Genomic DNA, 25,000 nt, shown 5'->3' with positions numbered 1-25,000 from the left:
TCCCTTCCCTTCTCCCCACTCCCCAGCCCTCACTCTCTCTCGCCTCTCCCCGACAGACGTGCCATCGTGGGGCCCCGAGGTCTGGGGCGCCGCCACGGGGGCGCGGGTGCGGCCCGGCGAGGTGGTGGCCGTGCGCTGCCTCATGGGGCCCTCAGACCCGCCGGCGGACGTGAGCTGGACTGTCAACGGCGAGGCGGCGCCGCCCGAGGCGGTGGACCTGCGCCCCCTGGCGCGGGGGCCGCGGGGGCGCCTAGCCCAGGCGTCGGTGAGTGTGTGTTTGTGTGTGTGTGTGTGTGTGTGTGTGTGTGTGTGTGTGTGTGTGTGTGTGTGTGTGAAGCAGCCACCCTGTTATCACTGGCTCTTCTCCCTGTAATGTACTGACGCTCCTCTCCTCCCGCCAGGAGCTGCGCGTCACGGCGACGGAGGAGTGGCTGGCGCGCGGCGCCATGACCCTCACCTGCCACGCCCAAGTGTCCTCCGTATACCACGCTACCGCCAACGTGACGCTCGTCCACTCCGACTGGCCGCAGCCCGCGGAGTTCGGCTGGTTCTCGGCAGGTGGGTGCCGTCCCGACCAGGCTGTGGGAGTGGACGAAAGGCTGAATAAGAGGCGATGCGAAGAGTATGAAGAATTTCAAAGAGCTAAATGTGGAGGGAAGAGATGACAGGGAATGGCTGGCCGGAAGACTGGCGGTGTGATAGGGAAATGTGGATAACAAAGAGGGCCACGCATGGGTGATATGCCACCCGGAGGGAAACAGGCGAGGCTCAGTGTTTGCTGGGACCTACACTGTCAAGGGAACACTCCAAGGCGCAGGCGTTCCTTGAGAGGCACAAATAGGTACATGGCAGCCTCCGTCGGGAAGAACCTTGTCGGATATTAGCGGCGGGGAGCCTTCCGCTGGCCAGGTATTGACCGAGGATCTAATGAACCAGGACGCGCAGACAATATTCCCGATGGCTGGCGCTGCGGGGCTCAAGACGTTATTGGCAATCGTCTTGTAATAATGACAAAGGCATCAATGGCCGCCGCCGCCTCAGGCACACAATACCTCTGATCACTTCTGCTCCTCCGCCTGCCACCCGAGACGCCCTTATGGATGATGACGTGAAGGGCGCGCGTCCCGCTGCCCTGAGCCGAGCCGCGGCCTCGGCGGCGTCTGATTCAAGGTAATAAATCCAACATTAGCATCGAGGCTCGTAATTAAGTGATGCCGCTGTTTGAGAGGCGAGTGTCGGAGCGGCGTTTTGCCCGCGCCAAGGAGCCGAGCAGCGCCGCGCGTGTTGATCATTGCACCGCGTCATTCCTTGCCGCGATGCGTTATATATATATATAATATATATATATATATATATATATATATATATATATATATATATATATATATATATATATATATATATATATATATATATATATATATATATATATATATATATGATGGGTTTGTTTTTGAAGCTGCTGTAGATAAATTAAAAAAGAATATTAACTCCTGCTAACTTACTAAGCACTTACCACTTTTCTTTTATTTTACCTTTACCTTCTTTAATTTTTCACATCGATGTTTGCTCATTGGGGAACCCTGCTTGGCTCTGTATCAATTCTATGATTTTCTGCTGGCTTTGCGTGGATTTTCGTAATAATAATAATAATGGTATATATATATATATATATATATATATATATATATATATATATATATATATATATATATATATACACGTATATATATATATATATATATATATATATATATATATATATATATATATATATATATATATATATATATATATATATATATATATATATATATTTACACACATAGAGAGAGAGAGAGAGAGAGAGAGAGAGAGAGAGAGAGAGAGAGAGAGAGAGAGAGAGAGAGAGAGAGAGAGAGAGAGAGAGAGAGAGAGAGCACATCTCCAGCAGAACAGTGCCCTGGCCAGTCAGTCTCCAGCCACTCTTCCCACACTCCCTCCTCCGCCCCTCATTTCCTTACCACTTTCTTCGCGGATTCTCCCCCTCCTGACCATCCACTCCCCCCTCCTTCCTTCCTCCCACCCCAGCTCCTTGCCCCAGCTTCCTTACCCGTCCCCCCGCCCCCGCCGTTCACCCCCCAGCTGACGACAATATTGTGAGCTTCTAATTGAATTTTCCCCCCAGAAAGGATAGAGAAATTGGGCGGCGCGAGTCAGCCGCTGACTGGCGCCCACATTCCGCCCAAGCGTCACGCCGCAGCCTTAATTGCTTCTTATTCATTTATTTATCATTCATTTATTCATTAAGTGATCCCTTGCTCTCCTCTCCCCCTCCCCCACAGCGCCCGCCGCCCCCCAACAGTCCCTGCTGCTGTGTCTCCTGCTGCTGTTACTCCTGCTCTCCGCTGTGACGCCGCTGTGAGGCAGACTGGCTGACGCTGCGCAGGTAACAACCCCGAGGTGACAAGGCGACGGAGGTGCTTGTGTTCCGTGACTTCCAGGTGCTCCTCTTCCTCCTCCTCCTCTTCCTCCTCCTCCTTTTCCTCTCACCCTCACTCTTCACGCCCTCCCCTCAGCCCTCCCCTCTTTAACCCCTCCCATAAACTCGTTCCTTTAACGCTCTCTCCCCTTCTCCTGCCCCTAATCACCACCCTGCTCTTTACTTCTCCCGCTACCCGCTTCCCTCTCTCCTCCCACTGTCCCCGCCCCTCTCCCTCTCTCCCTCTCCTCTCACCTCATACTGGTACAAAAGAAAGTAAGGAAAAGAATTCTTCCATTATTACGTGTTGTAGGCGACAGGTGTGCGTGACTCAGGTGTGGGCAGGTGAGGCGTGACGTAATATGGGTTGTCACGCCCCCCAGCACCGTCTCCTACACCGCCACCGTCACCGTCACTCTCTATATGTGACTCCACGCGTGCTATTGCTGAATATGTGCTGAGATTCTTGATGTTAATTCTCTCTCTCTCTCTCTCTCTCTCTCTCTCTCTCTCTCTCTCTCTCTCTCTCTCTCTCTCTCTCTCTCTCTCTCTCTCTCTCTCTCTCTCTCTCTCTCTCTCTCTCTCTCTCTCGTAGGTGTATCGGCGTATAACTGTCATCATCATCATCATCATTATCGTCGTCGTCGTCATTATCATCATCATCATCATCAGTATCAGGGTCCTTTTGTTTAAGTTCAAATCATATCGTAGATTATGCAGATAATTTATGTGTACGTATGAGTGTGTATAGATTACGTATGTCGGTTTATGTTACGTCCTTCTATTGTTCGAAAGTCAGTGTATGAATCAGATTTTTTTTTACCTTAAGTTTTCAATATTCTTTAGGTAGGTTTGGGTTGCGGGAGGATAATTAAGGCGTTCACTTGTGTTGTTTTATAAAAAAGAGTTGGTGTTTGTAGTGTTTAGTTTTTACCTGTGCAATGAAACTCAAGAATCACCTGAGGGACTGTACGCGTTAGAATCTGTGTACAAAAAAAAAAAAAAAAAACGTATTTATTTATAGGGAAAAAAAATCTATACATATATACATTATTAGTATACTTACGACGGGAGAAAAAAATAATTATATACGATATCCACAATTTCCAGATGATAACATACGAAAAAGACGTCTTTGCTCATTTATGTTTAAGATGAATATATGACACAGGTGGAGACGACAGGTAACTAATTAAAGCGTAAAACGTCTCCATTACCTGTCATTTATCAGTGAGCCAAGCACTCACTCACTCACTCAGCGGCCTCGAAGCTCCGGAACAGCCATTTGAAGCCCGTAGTTGACTTTCACTTTTTTTTATGAACCTTTTGAATGAAGCAGTATTCGTTGTCTCGCAGTGTTTCTTAAGCATTGAAACACATACTTGAGGTGTTCATCATTGTGCAAATCCATTGAGCGTTGACTGAAAAAGGCAAATATGTCAGTAATTCGTTTTTTTTTTGGTTGTACATTCTACGTGGATTTAAAAAGACAGACTCTGAGAAATAGATGGAAGACAAAAAGAGGAGAGAAGTAAAAGGACGAGGAGGAGGAGATGGAAAGACTAATAGGAGGAGGAGAGCAATAGAAAGAGTAAGAGAAGAGAGAAGAAATGAAAGAAGGACGAGAGAAACGAAACACAGAGGAGAGAAAAGACACAGACGGGCAAGGAGGAAGTATGAAAAGAGAAAACGAGTCAAAGGTAAGGAAAGAAAACGGGAAATCGACACAGGATCAAGAGGCGGCTTCCCTTTCCTCGGCTCGTGTCCCTTGCATTGTTATTATCGTGTGCTGGGTAAGGTAGTGGTTCCTCGAGCGTGTGTTGTGTTTGCGCGGCCAGACTGAAGCCCGGAATATGATGGGAGGGACCAGCAGCAAGGACGAGGAGGAGGAGGAAAGGGAATGGCCAGTTTATCCCTGTATCTCTCTGGTTGTCATGTCTTTTCTGCTTCTTCTTCTTCCTCTTCTTTTCCTCTTCCTCCTCTTCCTCAGCAGACTTCCTGACATCCGAAATAAACGTAACTGCTTTGTTTTGTGTATGTTGAAAGACACATGTTATCTCCTCCTCCTCCTCCTCCTCCTCCTCCTCCTCCTCCTCCTCCTCCTCATTCCATCCATTTCTCCTTTCTCCACCAGTCATCCCCTCAGTAGCATGAAAGAACTCTCACCTTCCTTCCTTCTTTCCTCCTTCCTTCCTTCCTCTTAAGCTACTTCTTTTTCTTTCTTTTACCTTTTCCTTCCTTCATTTCCTCCTTCTTTCCTTGTGCAACCGACTTCCCTCATCTTTAAGTCTCCATCACTTTCCCATCACTCTTCTTTTCTCTATCCCTCTTCTTCTCTCCTCCTCCTCCTCCTCCTCCTCCTCCTCCTCCTCCTCCTCCTCCTCCTCCTCCTCCTCCTCCTCCTCCTCCCTCTCTTGGTTCAGGAAACGCTCATAGGAGTTTCGTGCGATGAGGAAAGTATTAAAATATAGGCCGAGTGCTCGCTCACACACACACACACACACACACACACACACACACACACACACACACACACACACACACACACACACACACACACACACACACACACACACACACACACACACACACACACACACACACACACACACACACACACACACAAAAGAATCACTGGCATGTCCACAGAATTTAACGTACATAGACACATACCCACATACAAACACACATACATACATATATAGACACACGCACATACACACCCACAGCTACATACATTCATACATACACATACATACAGGTGTCTTCCTTCCTCTAGCAGGTGTGTGGTGATGTACATACCTACCGCTGCCAATAAACATATCCATGTGTACCTGTGGTGTGTTTCATCAACCCTTTCTCCGTCACACCTGAAGGAGGCACCACCACCACCGCCGCCACCACCACCACCACCACCACCACCAGGGCATTATGTGAACGAAATTCGGGTATTAGAGAGAGAAAGACAGAGAGAAAGAGAGGAAGCTACTTATTCAAGAAATCCCAAATTAAACACTTAAAATTTACTGAAATATTACTGTTTTTTATCATTGCTCCTCTGTATGGATTAGTTACAGTTTTTATACTAATTTCTTTACTACGTCTTCAATAAGCCAAAACAAGAGGAAGAGAGGGAGGAGTTTGCATGTACCAAGAGGAAGAGGAAGAGGAGGAGTCACAAGCAGCTGACTCAACACCTGAATAACGAGATACGCAAGCTGTGACCTCCCCTGCCAGGGTGTGCTTAATAGTCGACAGGGGGCAGGGAAGGGGGTGGCGGGGGGGGAAGGGAGGTGAGGATAAATGGTTCCTCTGGCGTTCACATCCGCCCTGTCAACGCGAAATATATCCGACTCTCTCTCTCTCTCTCTCTCTCTCTCTCTCTCTCTCTCTCTCTCTCTCTCTCTCTCTCTCTCTCTCTCTCTCTAACTCTCTCTCTCTCTCTCTCTCTCCACCACTCATTCCCAACCCTTCATTCGTTAAGTCTATTATTTCTAAATCTAAAACTTCTTTAATAAGTCAGACCATGAGTAGATACTGGATAATTCTCTCTCTCTCTCTCTCCCTTCTCTCCTCTCTCTCTCTCTCTCTCTCTCTCTCTCTCTCTCTCTCTCCTCCCTCTCTGGGAAAAAAAGAGAGGAAGAGGGAAGAAATAGTGAGAGGAACGCACCGAGAGGAAGAAGACTGCAGGTAAGGAATGAGGGAAGAATGGTGAAAGAAATTGACTTCGGAGCAAAAATTTGTCGGAGGAAATTCTACTCAGCGGGAGGAAATGGGCCAAGGAGGAAAGGGAAGGGTGAGAGAGAGAGAGAGAGAGAGAGAGGGAGAGAATGTGCAGTTCTGAAAATCGAAGTAAAGGAAAAAGGGAGAGAAAAAAAATGTTCATGGGAGAGCGAGAGAGAGAGAGAGAGGCAATAGAGAGCAAGCTTCCCCCACCCAACACTCTCCCTCCCTCTCCCTCACTATTCACCCTTAACTAACTCTCTCTCTTCTACATTCCCCCCTCCACTTTCCTCCTCCCCCTCTCTCTCTCTCTCCCTCCCTTTTCCCCGCCATATTAATAATCAAGCGGCTGACCACGAGGGCGGGAACGACGAAGCTTTATGGTAATTGCTTAATGGACATCCGCCACCGTCTGAAGCCTGGACTTGATGACCGATTAACCTTTCACTTGGTCTCCCCCCATCCTGCCCCTCCCCCCTCTCTATTTCTCCTCCCCCCTCTACACCACCTCCTCACCCCTCCTTACTCTTTACCTTCATCTCTTCCCTCCCCTCTTCCTCCTGTTCCTCCTCCCCTCTATACCTCTTTTTCTTCCTTCTCATCCTCCTCTTTCTTCTCCCTCTCTATCTCTTCCTCCTCTCCTCTCTAGCCCTCATATCTCCTCCGCCTCCTCCATCACTCTGTACCTCCTCTTCTTAACCTCCTGCTCCTGTGTGTGTTTCTTCTTCCTCGTCTTTGGCTTCTACTCCTCTTCCTCCTCCTCCTTATGCATTTCTTCATTCCTCTTTCTCTTTTTCCCTTCTGCTTTTTTCCTCCCCTTCAATTCTACTTTTCTTCCTTTTTTCCATTTCTTTCCGTCACCTTAACATCTCTTTATATTCGCTTTTTTTTTTTTTTTTTATCTCCCTTCTCCTTCCTTCCCTTATCCATCTCTCCTTCATCTCTCCTGCACTCTTTGTCCTCTTCCCTTCCTCATATGTGCTAACACGAAGGCGCACTGGACGTAGTAAAACTCTATGTAAAGATTGAGTAATAGTTTATTTCACTATTATCAGGGGAAAAGTTGTGATTATAAAAGAAGAAAAGTGTATGTAGAAGTCAGGAAAGTTTTTAAGTTTTACAGTTACGCATAAGTATATATTTCACTGCAAACACAATAGAGTTGAAAGCACTGCCACACATTTCGATCTACACTTGTTTTGTGGCGGCCATGTTTATGACGTCACGATACTCCTGTTTACTCTTGCTCAACTCTCCTCCGCCCACATAATTAGTTCTTGTGCCTGTAGGCCCGCATACGTGTCTGTGAGCTGCTCGTGACAACGGAAGCACAGTGACAACCTTGATGGGACGCCCAGGAGAGTGTGAGGTGCCCGCTGATTACAAGGCGACGCGGAAGAAGGCGAGGTGAGTGGCGGCTTGACCGGTGTACGAGTATCAGTAGAGGTGGTCGTCCCAGGTCCCGGCTGAGTAGCTGTGAGGAGTGAGGGGGTGCTGCGTGGCGGGCTGGGGGAGGAAAGGAAATCAGTGGAGGTAGTGGTAACAGAGATTAGTGGAGGTAGTGGAGATAAAGGAAAGTTGGTGATGCTTGTTATAATGCTTGTGTTTTCCCTCGATTATTTTGGTTACTGAAAGCGTTTCAGTAATTGATATCTCAGTGAAGGGACTCATTCTTGGAGTGAGGATTTCTTACGTCACATGCAGCGGACATATTTAAAGGGTTTCTGTTGCCTTGGTCTCTGCCGATCGTCATAATTTTTAAATGAACAAATTGAAGGGAGAGCGTGACGTCACAACTTTTACGTAGTTGAACCAATCAGACTGCAAGCGCTGTCTTCTGTGGGCTGCTAGACTCGTGGGTCGCGAGGCTCGCCCGCCAGCTGACTGCCGTGAGGCGAGGACTCGATAAACTATTACTTTTTAATTGTCCATCTGGGTTGGCTCCCTGTGGAGCACATTTGTCCTGGGCGGGGAGTCTTGGAGGGGTAAAGGTTAGGTTAGTATACTTTGGTCAATTCGGTTTATTTTTCGTTAGTATAGATTAATTTGGTTAATTCTACATTTTTTTTTATTGTATAGATTAATTTGGTTAATTCTACTATTTTTCTCGATTGTATAGATTAATTTGGTTAATTCTGCCTCATTGTTTTCGTTAGTGTAGATCAGGTTGGTTAATTCTGAAAGACGTTAGTGGAGGGAGAAGTGGTTGAGTGATGCACGTCACAACTGCGTCACGCTAAACCTTCCCTGTCCAAATGTCCACTCAGCTCTTGCCAGCTTCCCCTTGAAAGCCAGGAGTCAACTCCTTAGTGCAGCACACTTGGCAGTGCACTGTGGTGTCATCAATTAGGGGGCGGTGTCAAACAAGCTGTGCCAATTTGACATATTGATCCAACTGTTTGTTTAGAAGATATTTGAGAAAAACGATGCCTCTTGAACTCTGAAATGGATAATAACCATCTATAATTAACTAACTAACTGCCCAACGACTCTGTAGAATAGCTAACTGCTGCTGTGAGACCATATCTGTTTATACGTATTTGTCACACAACTACAGTAGTGTACTTTCGGTGAAGGAAATGTACTCTGTGCCAAGTAAGTTGTCCTCACAGCGACGTTGTGACAGTTGTGGGAAACATTTTTTGTTTGAAGTTGTAGAAAGTGACTTTTTCTCTGAGTTGTGTGGGAGCATTTTGTATTGTGGCGAAGCGCTGTGCAGTGCAGTATAAAGGATGGGATCTCTACTACTGCGTGGGTGTAGGAGGAAGGATGGAGAGAGAGAGAGAGAGAGAGAGAGAGAGAGAGAGAGAGAGAGAGAGAGAGAGAGAGAGAGAGAGAGATTCATACATTCTGTAAAGTGGATTTACCCTTAAAGATGAGAGGTAAAGATAATTTTTGCGCACTCCACACTTAGCGACAGTTGAGTGTAGCGATCCATACGTGACACAAATCACCGAAATTCGAACAAACAAACCACGACTACGGAGTATCAAAACGCTGCGCTTATTTCACCAATCACTTCCAAACCATTTTCCCTTGATAATCTACACGAACCCCATCAGGAAGTGCGTGGTGAGCGAGCTGGGTGAAGAAATGCGTGCGTATGAATGTTCCGACAAGCACTGGCTGGGTGTGACTTGCTGACGGATGAACAGGAAGCTGGGTTTGTCCATTAGCCGCGTCAGGCGAGATAAACACATCCACACTTGGCGGAATACCTGGCACAGTCATGCGGAGACTCATTAGCACCTGTCGCCGGGCATTTCCTCCTCAGGTGAGTGCAGGTGAGGGGGGGGACGCGTTAATCTAATAAACACCTGCGATGCTCACACCTGACATCTAATATCCTGATCCACTAAGAACATTTAACCGGGGACCTTCGTGATGAGGGCCTCCTCCTCCACCTCCCCCACCCAGCTACCGAGACTCGAGGCTTCAGCGGTAATGGAGCCTCTGAAGCCCCTGAAGCCCTGACTCCAGCGCCACAAGGCCTCGGAATGACAGCGAAGGGAGCGAGACAGCGCGAACGCCCCGGATGAAACAATCAAAGTCATATTGCACGCGCGAGAGAGTGTGTCAGTCACGCGGAAAGGAGAAAAGTACAGATGGCGTGCGTGCGTGTGCGTGTGTGCCTATCTGTCTGTCTGTCTGTACACGTAACAACTCCGCACATACCTCACCCGCCTATCCACTCCTCCACTTCCTCCACTTTGCAAACTTTCACCCACCACCTTACACCTTACCACTTTTCATCCTTCCACCACCATCACCACCACTTCATCCCTGCAAAGTACCACCGTATCCAGCTCTCCACTTTCCCTGGTATAAGTGGGCCGTTGCCGCTGCTCCCTTGCTGGCTAGCTGTGGGTGAGGGGAGGGGGCGGAACACGAGCTCTTAAAATCCTGACGAAAAAAGGATTATTGTTGCCGCTATAGGGGTTTGGGGGTGGTGGGGGAGGGGCGTGTGTACGTGCCGAAGAGGAAGAAGGAGGAGGAGGAGGAGGAGGAGGAGTGTCTCGTTTCCTATCGTTAGTCAGCATATAGTTACTGACAGCTGGAGTGGAGAAAGATCATCTGTCGGCGCCTTCTACACCCTTAACTGAACCATCACCACCACCACCACCACCACCATTACATGTGTTACGTACTACAAGAAACGAGTGTACAGTGCTTTAACAAAATTTACTGTCTAAATGCAAACGTTTTCTGAGGATTGACGTCACAGCCATGCCACGACACCTTCATGCGTCTGGCAGCTGGGTGGTCTGACGCGCGTAGATTTATGAGTAGATGGCTTGATTATCTTTTGTGATGAAAATTAGCGGATTGTGCGAAAAGATGTCACAATAGCGAGTTAATCCCAGAAAAAAAGATGTAACTGCCCCAGAAACGCATAGTACTTAGTTTTAATAGGAGAAACATTCTTGAGAACCCGGCTTATCATCTCAGTTGCCTTTAAAAACTGTCATGGTGAAGAAGCGAAGCGTTTTTGAATACAAGACGAAGTGACCCGCAATGGTGACATCTAGCGGTAACTCAGAGGTATTCCGTGGCTTCCAGTTCATTCACTTCTTTTCACAGAGTTCACTGGCCTCCCCCACCACCGTTAGCCTGCCTATGGTCACCACTCTTCTATATTTAACCCACTCCATCACGTGTAATTGCCGCGAGATCGTGAGTATAAGCTAAGCCAACTAGTTTTCATTCAGGCAGGAGTTGCCAATCCGCCAGCCACCGCCCGCTTATTTATGGCACGTTGTGTTTGTGGTTCTGTGCTTAACTGGTCTGGTTGCGTGTTTACTACTACTACTACTACTATTACTACTACTTTTCACTTGATTTTAGAGGTATTTTTCTTTCGTAATCACTCTTCCTGTTTTTACTGCTACTACTACTACTACTACTACTACTACTACTACTACTACTACTACTACTACTACTACTACTACTACAGCCACCACTACCCCTAAAAGAAAAGAAGTATTAGTAACAAAAAAACAAGAAAAGAAGAAAAAAGCGAAAAGCTTACAACGAGAGAGAGAGAGAGAGAGAGAGAGAGAGAGAGGCGGCGGGGAACATAGAGGTTTGCATCCCGTGGCAGTATAACACTGATGCTTTTTTTGTTTTTGAGCGCGACTTAAACACGCGGCGGCTGAGTTTCCAGCTGGATGCGTCCCCGCCAGACAGGTGGGCTCGCCAAAGCTTTCTGATCCACAGCCTAAGCCTCTCACTGCGCTGCGGGAGGGAGAGGGAAGGAGGAAAGCTGGGAGGGAACGGAGGAAGGAGGGAGAGATTGAGAGGGAGGGAAGGAGGAAAGGTGGCTGGGAAAGAGCGAAGGAGAGAAGTAGAGATTGAGAAGGAGGAAAAGAAGGAAAACTGGGAGAGAACGGAGAAATGAGGGAGTGGAGATTGAGAAAGAGAGAAGATGGGAGGGAACGGAGGAAGGAGAGAAGGAAAGAGGAAAGCTATGAGAGAATGAAAGAAGGAGGTAGGTAGAGATTGAGAGGGAGAGGAAAGGAGGATAGGTGGGAGGGAACGGAGGAAAGAAGGAAGGCAGGAAAGATGAGAGGAGGAAAGCTGGAGGAAAACTTGGGGACACAGGGACGCGTAGGGAGGAAACGGGGAGGGAAGGGAGATTACACGACCAGGGGAGGGACATTCAAAGAGGCGATGATGGTACGTTAGTGGTGAGGGAGAGAGGGAGAGGGGAGAGGGGAGAGGGAGATGAGGGAAGGAAATGCAAGAGAATGAGACACTGGACGTGGTTGTGAATTAAGGCAGAGAGAGAGAGAGAGAGAGAGAGAGAGAGAGAGAGAGAGAGAGAGAGAGAGAGAGAGAGAGAGAGAGAGAGAGAAGTAAATTTACAACCAGTGAAGTGAAATAACCAGAAAATAGAAGGAAAGAGGAAGGATGAAGAGATGATTCAGTCTCTCTCTCTCTCTCTCTCTCTCTCTCTCTCTCTCTCTCTCTCTCTCTCTCTCTCTCTCTCTCCACGTGTCTGCAAATAATCAGGTTTACCTCAAGTTTCCTTCAAGTTTTCCTTCTTGTTTTTCATTTTTTTTCCATTTTTTCCTAAACACGTGCGTTAATATGAAGACCATATCTACTACTACTACTACTACTACTACTACTACTACTACTACTACTACTACTACTACTACTACTACTACTACTACTACTACCACCACTACCACTACTACTACTACTACTACTACTACTACTACTACTACTACTACTACTACTACTACTACTATCACCATCACAACTACAACAAAAATGAGACAAGAAAAAAAAAGCTGCAACACACACACACACACACACACACACACACACACACACACACACACACACACACACACACACACACACACACACACACACACACACACACACACAAGGGGATGGGAGGATGGGAAAGGATTGGCTGTGTCCGGTGGAGCGCGAAGGATAGTAAGTGCTGTGTGGCGCCCTTGTGGAAGCAGGAGGAGGAGGTGGAGGAGGAGTAGGAGGAGGAGGAAGTGGAGGAGGAGGAGGAGGAATGAGGAAAGGAGATAGAAGGAAAACGAACTCTAAAAAAAGTGGAACGCGCAAAGGAGGAGGAGGAATACAAAGGAATACAAAGAAAGTCCAAACAGCAACATACCTTGATGTCCTTACAACGCTGTTTTGATAACTATTCTACGCTAACTATTAATAGGAGGGACAGGATAGTAGAGAAGAAGGCTCCTCCCCACCCATCCATCCCTCCAGCAGAAACTTCCCAGAAAAAGGAACTGGTGTCATGTATGGAAAAACCACATGGAGTTTTAGATAGCAAGAAAGAGTTGAGGTCTATTTTTGTTTGTGGGGGAGGGTGTAAATGCGTGATAGTTGCGTAGTATGTTGTGTGTATATCGTGAGTGGAGGCAGTGTGGTTGGCGAGGGGTAGTGCAGCAGCCTTGCCTAGCGCTTTCTAGGGATGCAGCAGTCAATCAGGCCCCAGCTCCGGTTACTTCACTGAGTTTGTGTATTTTTCCTTAGGGACGCCATATTCAGGCTACCCCCCTGCTACATGGATCCCTGGTACTATAATCTTTAAGTTGATCAATAGAGTTCAGGGTCCCAAGCAAACGCTGCCCGTCCCAGATCGAAAGTAATAGTGCGCATTCTTTGGCAGGGAAATTGGTTTTTAATGACTGTGTTCCACCATTTCGATTTATTATTAACGACTGGAATCCTATTTTTCGGTGGAACAGTTTCTTCAAGAGCTTTGTTGAGATTGAAAGTGAATATCTTCCACGCTTCATTAATGTCAATACTCCCAGCGATTGCATTCCAGTCACGGCTAAAATGTTTCTTAATTTACCTTTGTCTGTCCGGAAATAATCGGGTACTTTTTCACTGCTTTCATTTACAGTAGAATTACCAGTTGCAGTGCCAAGTTTACTCTGTGGTCACTGGTGCTGAATACTGGTTCATCTGCCTTACTATGTCTTCATTGTTGTTAATACGATGTCTGTTATATTTTCACCATGTTGACTACTCTACAAGCTGATGTAAACTACTCATTTTTCTTTCAAATATTAACATCTCTTACCTCCTTTATATTTCATCTCCATTCCTGTTTCCCTCCATATATCACTCTTTTCCTCCTCTTCTTCCCTCTTACCTCCTCTACGTTTCTATTTCCCTCCAAGTATTTCCTCCTCCACTCCTATTATCCACCCTTCCTCCTTCGTGCAGTTTCCTCCTCTCTTTTACCTCATTTTTTTCTCCCTTTTACATCCTCCTTTCGCCCTTTTCCACTTCTCTTTTACTTCCTTCTTTCTTCTTCTATTTATTCCTTCTATCCACTTTTTCTTCCTTTTACCTCCTCCCTTCTTCCTCCATTTATTCCTCCCTACCCACTCTTCCTCTTTCGTGAGCTTCTTCCTGCCTTCCGCCTCCTGCTGCATTACAGACACTTGTTCAGGAAATTGCTGGGAGGTTGTGCAAGACTCCACATCACACTTCCTTTGAGACAGAGGGAGAGATAGGGAGAGAGAGGGAGAGGAAGAGAAAGAGAGACAGAGAGGGAGAGAGAGAATGCTCGTCAGATCAAAGATTATGTCATCCAGCGATTAATTACATCAAAAGGCGTCCCGTGATTGGTAGTTCTGATTAGCCCTGCAATCAGAGAGAAGAGCTTTGATCTGTCTGAATAGATACTGACTCGTCCTCTCTCTCTCTATATATATATGCCGGATAAGTGTGTCTGTCTGTATGTATGTTGTGTGTGTGTGTGTGTGTGTCATAGTATATGGAATTGTAATATGGGTACTGAAACTTAAATACTCGTGATCTATCTATAGCAGAGCATGAGAACTGTTAACCTGTCATTACCCCACCTCCCCCACGTGCTGCCAACGACCACGGTGGTTAAAAATTCCATAATTGAGCTGCTTGTCAGACTATATGCGTGAGGAGTTTGAGGTGAATCGCGCCTGATGCCTGATGGGGTTGTATTGCTGAGTGCCTCCCAGTGAAGCAGCCTGCCACTTTAGCCAGCTTTTGACAGATGTTTCTCTCTATATTTACACCAAGGTGCTGACATATTAATAACACTGAGTTCGTTCACTGAAAATTCTTGGCGGCTACACTTCACATGACCTCACTGGCACCAGCCTACGTCACTTCGCCTCCTAAACAAAAGACTGTTTTCACTCCGACTCGAGTTTCCGGTTTTGTAGAATTCTGTACTTATTTGTTTTTATTAAAAGACTGAAATGGTACTGTAAATATTCATAACATTCTTTTTTTTTATTTCGCCAGATTCCTCTTTGTTAACTGCTTCAAACAATCTTTTTTTTTTCCCAGTATGAATACAAATACATGTACCCGGACCCAAGCCTGGTGTGTGCGTATCTCTCTCTCTCTCTCTCTCTCTCTCTCTCTCTCTCTCTCTCTCTCTCTCTCTCTCTCTCTCTCTCTCTCACTAATTCACCTCTTTAAACATCCCCTCTCATCTCATCTCAATTCCCTCTCTTACTTTGCCCCTCTCCCTGTCTCTCTCTCTCTTGAATATTTGCAGTTACCGAGAGGACCATTAGGCGGGGGTCCCGGGAGGCTGGAATCCGTCGGGAGGGATGATAAGGGGCAGGTGAGGCGTCGGGAGAAGCGCCGAGAGGATTGGTCGGGATTCGTGGGTTGTCTTGCTGCATACGATGGAGCGCTGGTGTGTGTGTATGTGTGTATGTGTGTATGTGTGTCAGGGCAAGTCCCGCTACTTAAGAAGAGAGTTTTATTTGGTTTTATTCTCCTTACCTCACTCGCTCTCACTCGCTCTAGCCCTCCGTGTTTGGTCCTTACATGGATAGATAGATAGATAGACATTTTATCGACCACAAAATACAGAACGCAGCTTAAATCCTCAAACTAGCTTGGTTCAACAAATCGCTCTTACGCTAAACACAAAAACAACTAAAACATGTAACACACATACACACACACACACACACACACACACACACACACACACACACACACACACACACACACACACACACACACACACACACACACACACGTTACATAAAAAGCATAAGACGTCACTCAAAGCAAACAAACTGCCTTGCCGTGCCCCTTAACGACCCTGAACGAGGGAATAGCGCGCCCTAACGAGCCGAGGGCGTCGCTTACCCCTCCCCCACCCCCTGTACAAGGTCATGGGACTCTTAGGACTTCTTAGGCTATTCGTCATCGTCAGGAGGAGCGGGAGGAAGAGGAGGAGGAGGAGGAGGAGGAAGAGGAAGAGGAAGAGGAGGAGTTGAAGAAGGAAGATTGTTGTTGTTGTTGTTGTTGTTGTTGTTGTTAGTAGTAGTAGTAGTAAGTCGTTATTGTTGTTGTTGTTGCTGTAACATTTATGGTAGTTGTATGAGTTGCTGTAGTAGTTGTAGTTGTAGTGAAAGGAGAAAGAGGAGGAACATAATTTTTTTCTTTCTTTTGTCTTTTGTGTTTTGTCCTCCGTGTTCGTCGTCCTCCTCCTCCTCCTCCTCCTCTACCACCACCACCACCAGTAATCACCCCTCGCAACCTTTTCACCTACTCACACTCCCCCACCCCCTCACAACACACACACAACCCCATCCCAACCCACCACACACAGTCATCACACAGTCACTCAAATCTCACTCAAATCAGGTCACCATTAATCAGTGCCTTTAAATCTCCGCTTGTGTCCTTTTTCTGCGCCTTCTGCGGTTCAAAGACGATCAAGGCTGTGTGTTTATTGGGATCCTTGAGAAGCTGTACTTACCTTGGCTCCGGTTAATGTATTCTATCAGGACTGAGGATTTTTGGTGTGGTTTCCTTAACTCTGAGGTTAGTTTTGCTGCAGAAAGAAAGAAAGAAAAAAAAAGGAGAAGGAGGAGAAGTGGGATAAAGGTAAAAAAAAAAGAAATGGTTGATGAAAGTTGTACAGAAGGAAGGTGGGGGAAGAGGAAGTGAAGGAGGAGAAGGAGGAGAAAGTTAAGAAGAAAGGGGTTGGTGGAGGATGCACATTAGGAAGAGGATGAGGATGAGAAGAGGTAGGAGGAGGAGGAGGAGGAGGAGGAAAAGGAGACATAATAGAGAGGAAATGAAGAAAAATATGTGGAAGAGGAAAATGAACAAAAATAATTATATCAAGAGGAAGAGAGAAGGAATAGGAGGAGGACGAGGGAAAGAAAGAAAGAAGGAAGGAAGGAAGGAAGGAAGGTAAGAAAAGGAAAAAGGAATGAAAAAAATAGGAGGGAATCAGTGACGAATGTAGTGAAATGAGATAACCAGAATAAATGAGAGAGAGAGAGAGAGAGAGAGAGAGAGAGAGAGAGAGAGAGAGAGAGAGAGAGAGAGACTGTATGGAGAGATAAAAGGAACATATTCTCTTACCCTCAATTGGTTTGGATTAAGGGATACCTCCTCCTCCTCCTCCTCCTCCTCCTTCTCCTCCTTCTTATTCTCCTTCTCCTCCTCCTCCTCCTCCTTCTCCTTCTCCTTCTCCTTCTCCTTCTCCTTCTCCTTCTCCTCCTCCTCCTCCTCCTCCTCCTCCTCCTCCTCCTCCTCCTCCTCCTCCTCCTCCTCCTCCTTCTCCTTCTCCTTCTCCTTCTTAACCGTCCTCGCCTTTCCTCCTTCTTTCTCCTTTCTCCACATCTTAGCTTTTTCTCCTCCTCCTCCTCCTCCTCCATCTCCTCCTCTTCTTATTTCTTTCTTGTTTCTCTTTCTTCTGTGGCTCCTCTTTTTGCTTTTTCCCCTTTTTATTAACTCCTCCTCCTCTTCCTCCTCCTCCTCTTGCTCTTTCCTCCTCCTCCTGCTCCTACTTTTCTTTCTTTCTTTCTTTCTTCTTTCTCTTTCTATTTCCGTTTATTTTTTTATTTTTCCCTTTTTATGAAATACCCTTCTTCTTCCTCCTGCTGCCTCTTATCCTGCTCTTCCGCCTCCTGCTGTTCCCTAATCTGCCGTAGGAATCTCCCGAAGGATCTCTGAAGGATATCCGAAGGCGGTCGTAAACTTGAACCCTTCCCAGAAAATTACTGTAAACTCGCGTAAATGTTTCTTAATTGGCCTTGACTTTGTGTAAATGTCTGTGTTATCCTTTGTAGCGCTCGTCTGCTGTTTCCGGAACCTCGTGGGTGGCTGTGTTTTACTATTTACTATTTACTATTATATATTGTTTTTTTTTCTTTTCGTTGGCTTCGGAAAGTTTAGTTAGTATTTTTTTCCTTTTTTCTGTATTTTTTTTTTTTTGACGTGTTTGCGAGCGTCTTTGAGAATCGTGGGTAACTTTGTCTATTTCTCCCACGTGTTTTTTTTTTTCTTCCTTTGACTTCGGTGAGTGTTCCTCTTTTTTTTTTTTTTTATTATTCCTTTTTTTTCTCTAAATTCTATGTAAGCGTGTTTAGGAACTGTGGGTGGCTGCAACTCAATTTTCTATTTTCTTCATTTTCATTTTTTTTTTTTTCTTCCAGCTTCCCTTAACTTGTTTGTGTAGTGAGCGTGTTGGAAAATTGTGTTCGTGTGTGATTTTAACCATGACCATAAGCTTATTTCCTGAGTTTATTATTTTGACGAAAGTTTTCCGTCAGATGTTATTCATACAACTCCAAGTAGAATATCTTACTCACCAACAACCGTGACAAACTCGAACCTGACATGTTTTCCTTAATATTAAACACTATTTGGCTTATTTCAAGTGTCACTCATAAAACCACATTAAATTAACTTTATTCTTTAGCTATGAAGAACTCAAATCTGACAAGTTTTCATGATGTACAGTTTCTTATTTTCTATATCCGTTTAATTGGATATTCCTTATTTTATGCAAGATGAGCTGTAGTAAGGGCCAACAAAAAGGCTTGAAAAAGGCCCACAGAAGGTGCCATTTCCCAGAGAACAGTCAAAAGGAATAACCAGAATTACGAGAAGTGTTTTAAAGGCTTTGTTCTTTCATTGACTGTTTTGAAGGTAACGGTGACTCTCTCTCTCTCTCTCTCTCTCTCTCTCTCTCTCTCTCTCTCTCTCTCTCTCTCTCTCTCTCTCTCTCTCTCTCTCTCTCTCTCTCTCTCTCTCTCTCTCTCTCTCTCTCTCTCTCTCTCTCTCTCTCCAGCCCACACTAGTACTACTGCCACCGCCACACACACCACCACCACCACCACCACCACCACCACCACCACCACCACCACCACCATCGCCGCCTCATTAGGTACGGTATGTAATAACTTCTGCTTCAGGTAACACTTAGGGAGCAGTAAATGCGAATTAAGTTGAGAATTCAGGCAGATGGTTCTTGCGGCTGTGTGGTGGCCGCGGGGACCTGGCGCGCGTGTGTCTTGCGGGACGCCACGACGCGACGTGACACAACACGATACGATACGATACGATGCGATACGATGCGATACGATGCGATAGAACAAAACAACAAGGAACTGAACTGATGGAAGTAGTAATGAGTATATGTGATTAATCGTAACTTTCCTTTCTTTTTTTTTCTTTTTTTCATTGTCTATTTCCGCTGTCTTTTCTCTTCTTTTTCCTTTTTTTTTACAAGCCAGACACGAAATGCCTCTGCAAAACAACAAGGAGCGTAAACTGATGAAAGTCGTGAGATAAGAATACATGTGATTAATCGAAGCTTTTCATTGTAAACTTCCTCTCCTTTTTTAGTTTTTCTTTTTTGTGACGCGCCACGCCAACACTCGAAATGTCAAGAACCACAAAACAACAGGGAGCATGAAGCGAAAGTGGTAGTAAGGTTTGAAATGATTAGTCGTAACTTCCATTGCGTTCATTTCTTTTAATTTTTCTTTATTGTCAGTGATCAGGAACAAAACACCAAGAGCGTGAATAGATGAAAGAAGTAAGATAATATGAATAAGTGTCGTTAATTGATCGTAACTTTCACTGATCTTGTAATTTTGTTTTTCTTTCATTATTACTACTTTTTGTTGTGAGATGAAAGCGTGATGGTGGAGGGAGTGACAAGATTATACGAGACTTTTTCCAAACTTCCCTTCTTTTCACGGAGAGGATTTTATTTTTATTTTTCTGTGCTTTTTTTTGGTTGGTCTCATCCTCGCATCCTTCTCTTCCTCAATGCAAATAAAAAAAGATAAATAGTAAAATAAGAAAGAAAAGAAAAGTAAAAGAAAAGTAAATAAATCAATATGTTTTTTTTACTTTCTTCATTTTCATTAGTATTCATTGCATAGTGGTTATATAATCATTCACTTTTCGCTTTGTATTTTTTTATGTATTAATATGTATGTATATTTTGTGATTGTATTTTCCTTTTACTGATCTTCACTTCATTATTCTCCACCATTAAATGTACTGAAGTGTCTGTCTGTTCATTTCTCATTCTTATTATCCTTTACCACTGTTCACCACCCTTTTGTTCATTGGGCAAATCTGTTGAGGAATTTTGGTTTATAATGGCAAACTTTTCTTAGCTCTTATTTTACGCCTTGAATTAACAAACATCACTAATTTTGCTCAGAGAGAGAGAGAGAGAGAGAGAGAGAGAGAGAGAGAGAGAGAGAGAGAGAGAGAGAGAGAGAGAGAGAGAGAGAGAGAGAGAGAGAGAAATTTCTATTACCCTCTCTAGGTACGTAATCATGTTTTAATTCCTATGTGCTTATTAAATAATTTCATACTGAGAGAGAGAGAGAGAGAGAGAGAGAGAGAGAGAGAGAGAGAGAGAGAGAGAGAGAGAGAGAGAGAGAGAGAGAGAGAGAGAGAGAGAGAGAGAGAGAGAGAGTATATAAAGAAGTAGAATAAAAGTCATTAATTAATTATTACTCTAGTTTGTTTTCTGAAAGCTGGTGTTGGTGTCACATTAATTTAGGTTGCTGTAATCTTCTCTTGCTTTTCATCCTGTCCTCCTCTTCCCTCTTTTGGTCTTAATTATTTCATCTTTCTCTTTTCCTCCTTTCCTTCCTTCCACTTTCATTCCTTAGGTTTATACTAGGTTGTTATTCTCTTTCCTTTCTCTCTTCCTCCTCTCCGTTGCTTTGATTTTAATTAGGATATTGTATTTTCTCTCTCTTCCTTCTGTCTTCTCTTTCTTTAGTCTGGTGTTCATTAAGGTACTCTTCTTTCCCTTTCTCTTTTCCTTCTGTCGCTTCTTTGTTCTTCCTTTTCTTTGGCCATAACAAGGATACATTCTTTTCCCTTTTCTCTTCCTCCTGTTCGCTTTTTCTCTCCCCCTTCCTTTCCTTTCATCTTAAATTGGCTATTGTAATTTTTTCTCTCGTTTTACTTCTTCCTTTTCTTAGGTTTGTACTTTCTTCATTCCTGGAACCTTCTTCTTTATTTCTCTCTTTTCTCTTTTCCTCTTCCTCCCTTTCCCCTCTTCTTTCCTCTCTCTCCCTCCTATCTTTTCATCTCCATTTTTCCCCTTCCTCCTTCAATCCTCTTCTTTCCTCTCCCATCCTCCTCACATTTTCTCATCCCCTCCCTCCCACCTCCTCTCCTTTGCTTATTTTCTCCCATCCTCTATTTCACCTTTCCTCTCCCTCTTCTCCCTCCTTCCTATCCTTCCCATCCTGTGTCTCCATCCTCTTATCCTTCCACGTGCTCTCCCGTCGTCTTCGCAGTGTTAATCAAGTAATGTACTGCCGGCGCCACTGAAACGGGTTAATGAGCTTCATAATACCCAGTGCTGCTGACGGAGTACTGCTCAGTGAACGCGGGTCGGACTTCCTATCTGTGTGGGTGCCAATTAATCTTCCGCCTGGGCTTGGCTTATGGCAGGGTCAGTTTATTTGATTTCAGGCTCGATTAACAAATATTCACTGTGCCATGTTAATTAAATGGACGCCCGCCATCCCCCCCACCATATATCAAATGAAAGAAAAATGGATTTGAAAAGGTCATTGTTTTTTGGTTGTGTAGTCTCAGTAGCGGGTTTCTTTGTCTCTATATAGCGATGGGGTGATGTACAGTGGTCCTCGAGGCTGTCCCTTTGTCCACCGGGGGCTGACGGGTACAAGAATGTGAAGGATTGTGTGTGTGTGTGTGTGTGTGTGTGTGTGTGTGTGTGTGTGTGTGTGTGTGTGTGTGTATGTGTGTGAATCTGTGGTGCTTTGTATGGGCCGCCCCGTGTGGATTGCCGGCTTGGTGTATAGATAGATAGGTGTAGAAATCAGATGAAAGTTCTCTCTTATTCTTTCGTGGCTTCTTTCTTCAGTTTTATGTTTATTTTGGCATACTTAATTAATGCACAGTTATAAGTTTAAGAATGGTGTTGATTTTAGCATTCTTATTTAGTGTATGGTAATATATTTCAAACTTTTTTTTTTTATTTAAAAGGACGGAAGGAAGAGAGAAACTTGAGGTGGTATCCTAATTAAGAGTAGAAGAGAGGAGAGGGAAAGAAAAGGGGACAGGATGGGAGGCAAGAGGAGGGAGCCAAGAAATTTTCAATCCATCAATCATATCGTTTATTAAAGAAAAAGAGTATCGTGAAAACTTTATCTCGTTTTCTAACATTTTCTTTATTGTATTCTTGTATAGTTATTGTTTATATGAAAAAAAGGAAAATGGAATCAAAACAGTGCTTCAAACAACAGTACCACCACCACCACCACCACCACCACCACCACCAACAACAACAACAACAACAACAACAACAACAACAGCACCAGCAACAACAACACACCTCAACACAACACACGAATAAATCAAACCACACTCCTCCATTAAATATTTCCTCCTTTTCCTCCAACCTTAACCTTTATGCCCTTCCATTTTCCCCATCTCTCACCCTCCCCGTCACCCTCCCCTCACCCTCACTCTCCCTGCTGCGTTAAGACCTCCACTAACTCACTGTGCATCGTATCCCAGCACGTGAAGGTACGGCACATCTATTAAAACTCCTTATTACGTTCACCTCGCTGGCTTGAACCGAGTAGGGGTGAGGGAGAGAGAGAGAGAAGGAAGGGTGTAGGAGAGAGAAGGGCAGGGTTTTATCTTGAGGAGTCAGTGTTGAGAGGAAGGAGTTATCAGGGCAAGTTGTATTGCAGGCATGTGTGGAGGGAAGGGGAGGGAAGTTAAGGAGGGGAGGGATGGAGGGAAGGAAGAGCGTTTTGCCTCTAGCTAGTCATCTGTTTCTCTCCTTCAGTTTTCCTTCACATTTTTCTTTCTCCACTACCCCTCCCCCTACCACCACTACCTTCTCTTCCTTCTCTTCCTTCTTCTCTATCTCTTCCTTCATCTCATCATCTTCGTCCTCATCCCTCTTCGTTTTCTTCCTTTTATTTATTTATTTTTCTTCCTTCTCTTCCATCTTTTTTCTTTTGTATTCCCTTAGCGTTCATCTGTATTCCTTCTCGACTCCTTCTCGAATGAGAATAAGGTAAAGGAAGAGGAGGAGGAGGAGAAGGAAGACAAAGAGAAAGAGACGGAAGAAAAGTAGGAGGCGGAAGAAGAAGAGGAGGAGGAGGAGGACGTGGAAGAAGACGAGGAGAAAAAGCTTATCCATTACGTTAACGGGAGCAGACACACGGGCACTTATCAAAGGGTGGAACATTAAGAAAGACCACTAAGGGCTCATTAAATACTAGGGAACACCTGGGCAGGACGGCTGGGGGCGGGAGGGTGCACCTGTCCCAACCATCACGGGAAATGACACCCCTAGGATCTATTATCACACCTGGAGTTAATTAAACACCTGGCACCTGCTCACACCTAGTCCTACGTGAGGAGAGAGAGGGAGAGGGCATCAAGTTCATTCGTCAGACTCTAAATGTGTTTGGTGGAGAGAAAATATGGGCGTCTCTCAGTTCATAAGGTGTAGTGACTTGCAGGTAAACAGATATCGTGTGGGAAACGTAAAAATTAATTGGAAAGTGGAGATTTACGATTTGACCTGTTAAATTGTATGCTTTTATCTTCATATCTGCTTGTAGGGTAATAATTACAGGTGTTTCTCAGTTAAGCTCTAGTGACTTGCTGGCAACGTGTAAACAGATATCGTACAGAAAAACGTGAAAACTATTGGGAAAGTGGAGATGAAGTGATTTGGCCTGTTAAATTTCACGATTTTATCCCTAAATCTGTTTGCTTCGTAAGGGAATGATAATAATTCCTACAGTATATCATTTGTTTATTAATCCTAACCTTAAATGTAAACACTAAAGCACCAGAAATGCGCAAAGGGACAAAGTAAAAGATGGAAAACTCATTAATATTTACGTGTGTACAACGCTGGACCTTGAAAACATCGTGCAGGTTCAACTAAATTTGTGATTATATTTTAAGTCGTGCTCAACCAAATGCGTGTAAAAAAAAAAAATAATAATGTTAAATTGACAGTCACCTTTCACCGCAACAAACAACAATGCATCACTAAAAGCCACACCCTGAAACATATCTGCACCTTCACCGCAACTCGACTACATTAAAAAAAAAGCTCCAGTTTAAGTCACTAGGTATACAATGATATTTATACGGTTCTAATTACAAATTATCCAACCAGATTTCTTTACTATTAAAAGGAGAAACACTCTTGATAACCTTGGTACTCATCTCTGTGACCTTGGAACGCTGTCAAGGTGAGAGAGCAATGAGTTTTTCAATACGGTATTAAAAGAATGGAGAGAGTGCATATTGAGGTGTGTCGCCTCTTTCCACCTTAAGGAGAGCCAAGATATGGGTGGTGGAAAGTGTGAAGTGTAGATAGAATAGACGTAGGTTAAGAGGGGATCTGATAGAAGGCTTTAAGTGGTATAAGGAATAGAACAAAGGTGATATAGACACAGTTCTTAGGGTCAGTAATCAGGAAAGGAGACACACACACACACTCTCTCTCTCTCTCTCTCTCTCTCTCTCTCTCTCTCTCTCTCTCTCTCTCTCTCTCTCTCTCCCGTTTACATCTTGTTTTCTTCATATTTCTTTCCTTTGCTTTATTTCCCGTTTCTTCCTTCCCCCTTCCCCATCTCCCCCTTCACTTGTTTCTCTGCCTCTTTTCTTTCTCGACGTCCTCCTCCTCCTCTTCCTCCTCCTCCTTTCTGTCTTTCTCAGGATCAAAGCCTCACCAACTCTGAAAGATATTTTTGTACTTCTCTCTCTCTCTCTCTCTCTCTCTCTCTCTCTCTCTCTCTCTCTCTCTCTCTCTCTCTCTCTCTCTCTCTCTCTCTCTCTCTCTCTCACATGGCCACGGGAGAAAGAGAGAGAGACAGAGACAGAAATTCCTGAGCAAACCTGAAGCAACAAGCAAATCTAAGCTTTTAAATTAATCAACGAAAAACAAAACTGACTGAAATGACACGCAAATACATGGAGGCGGCGGTGGTGGTGGTGGTGGTGGTGGTGGTGGTGGCG

The 25,000-nt window shown here is 44.8% G+C and overlaps 2 protein-coding genes across 4 annotated transcripts in view; both read left to right on the top strand.

The window, feature by feature from the left end:
• LOC135093734 (uncharacterized) overlaps window positions 1-5,294 on the top strand; it is a 63,385-nt gene extending 58,091 nt beyond the window's left edge. For all 3 annotated transcript variants that reach the window (XM_063993279.1, XM_063993278.1, XM_063993277.1), the window contains 3 exons: window positions 57-265; window positions 402-558; window positions 2,325-5,294. In XM_063993279.1, the coding sequence (XP_063849349.1) occupies window positions 57-265; window positions 402-558; window positions 2,325-2,404 (446 nt within the window). In that variant the 3' untranslated portion in view covers window positions 2,405-5,294. The remainder of the gene's footprint in view (window positions 1-56; window positions 266-401; window positions 559-2,324) is intronic.
• A 2,013-nt stretch (window positions 5,295-7,307) lies between these two features.
• Window positions 7,308-25,000, top strand: part of LOC135093759 (uncharacterized) — a 148,254-nt gene continuing 130,561 nt past the window's right edge. Inside the window, exon 1 of the mRNA XM_063993350.1 lies at window positions 7,308-7,591. Within this exon, the coding sequence (XP_063849420.1) occupies window positions 7,530-7,591 (62 nt within the window). The 5' untranslated portion in view covers window positions 7,308-7,529. The remainder of the gene's footprint in view (window positions 7,592-25,000) is intronic.

The sequence above is a fragment of the Scylla paramamosain genome, chromosome 43, assembly GCF_035594125.1.
Source record: "Scylla paramamosain isolate STU-SP2022 chromosome 43, ASM3559412v1, whole genome shotgun sequence".
In the NCBI taxonomy this organism is placed as follows: domain Eukaryota; kingdom Metazoa; phylum Arthropoda; class Malacostraca; order Decapoda; family Portunidae; genus Scylla; species Scylla paramamosain.
Note: the sequence above shows the minus strand (reverse complement) of the source record. Positions and strands in the feature narration are given on the sequence as shown.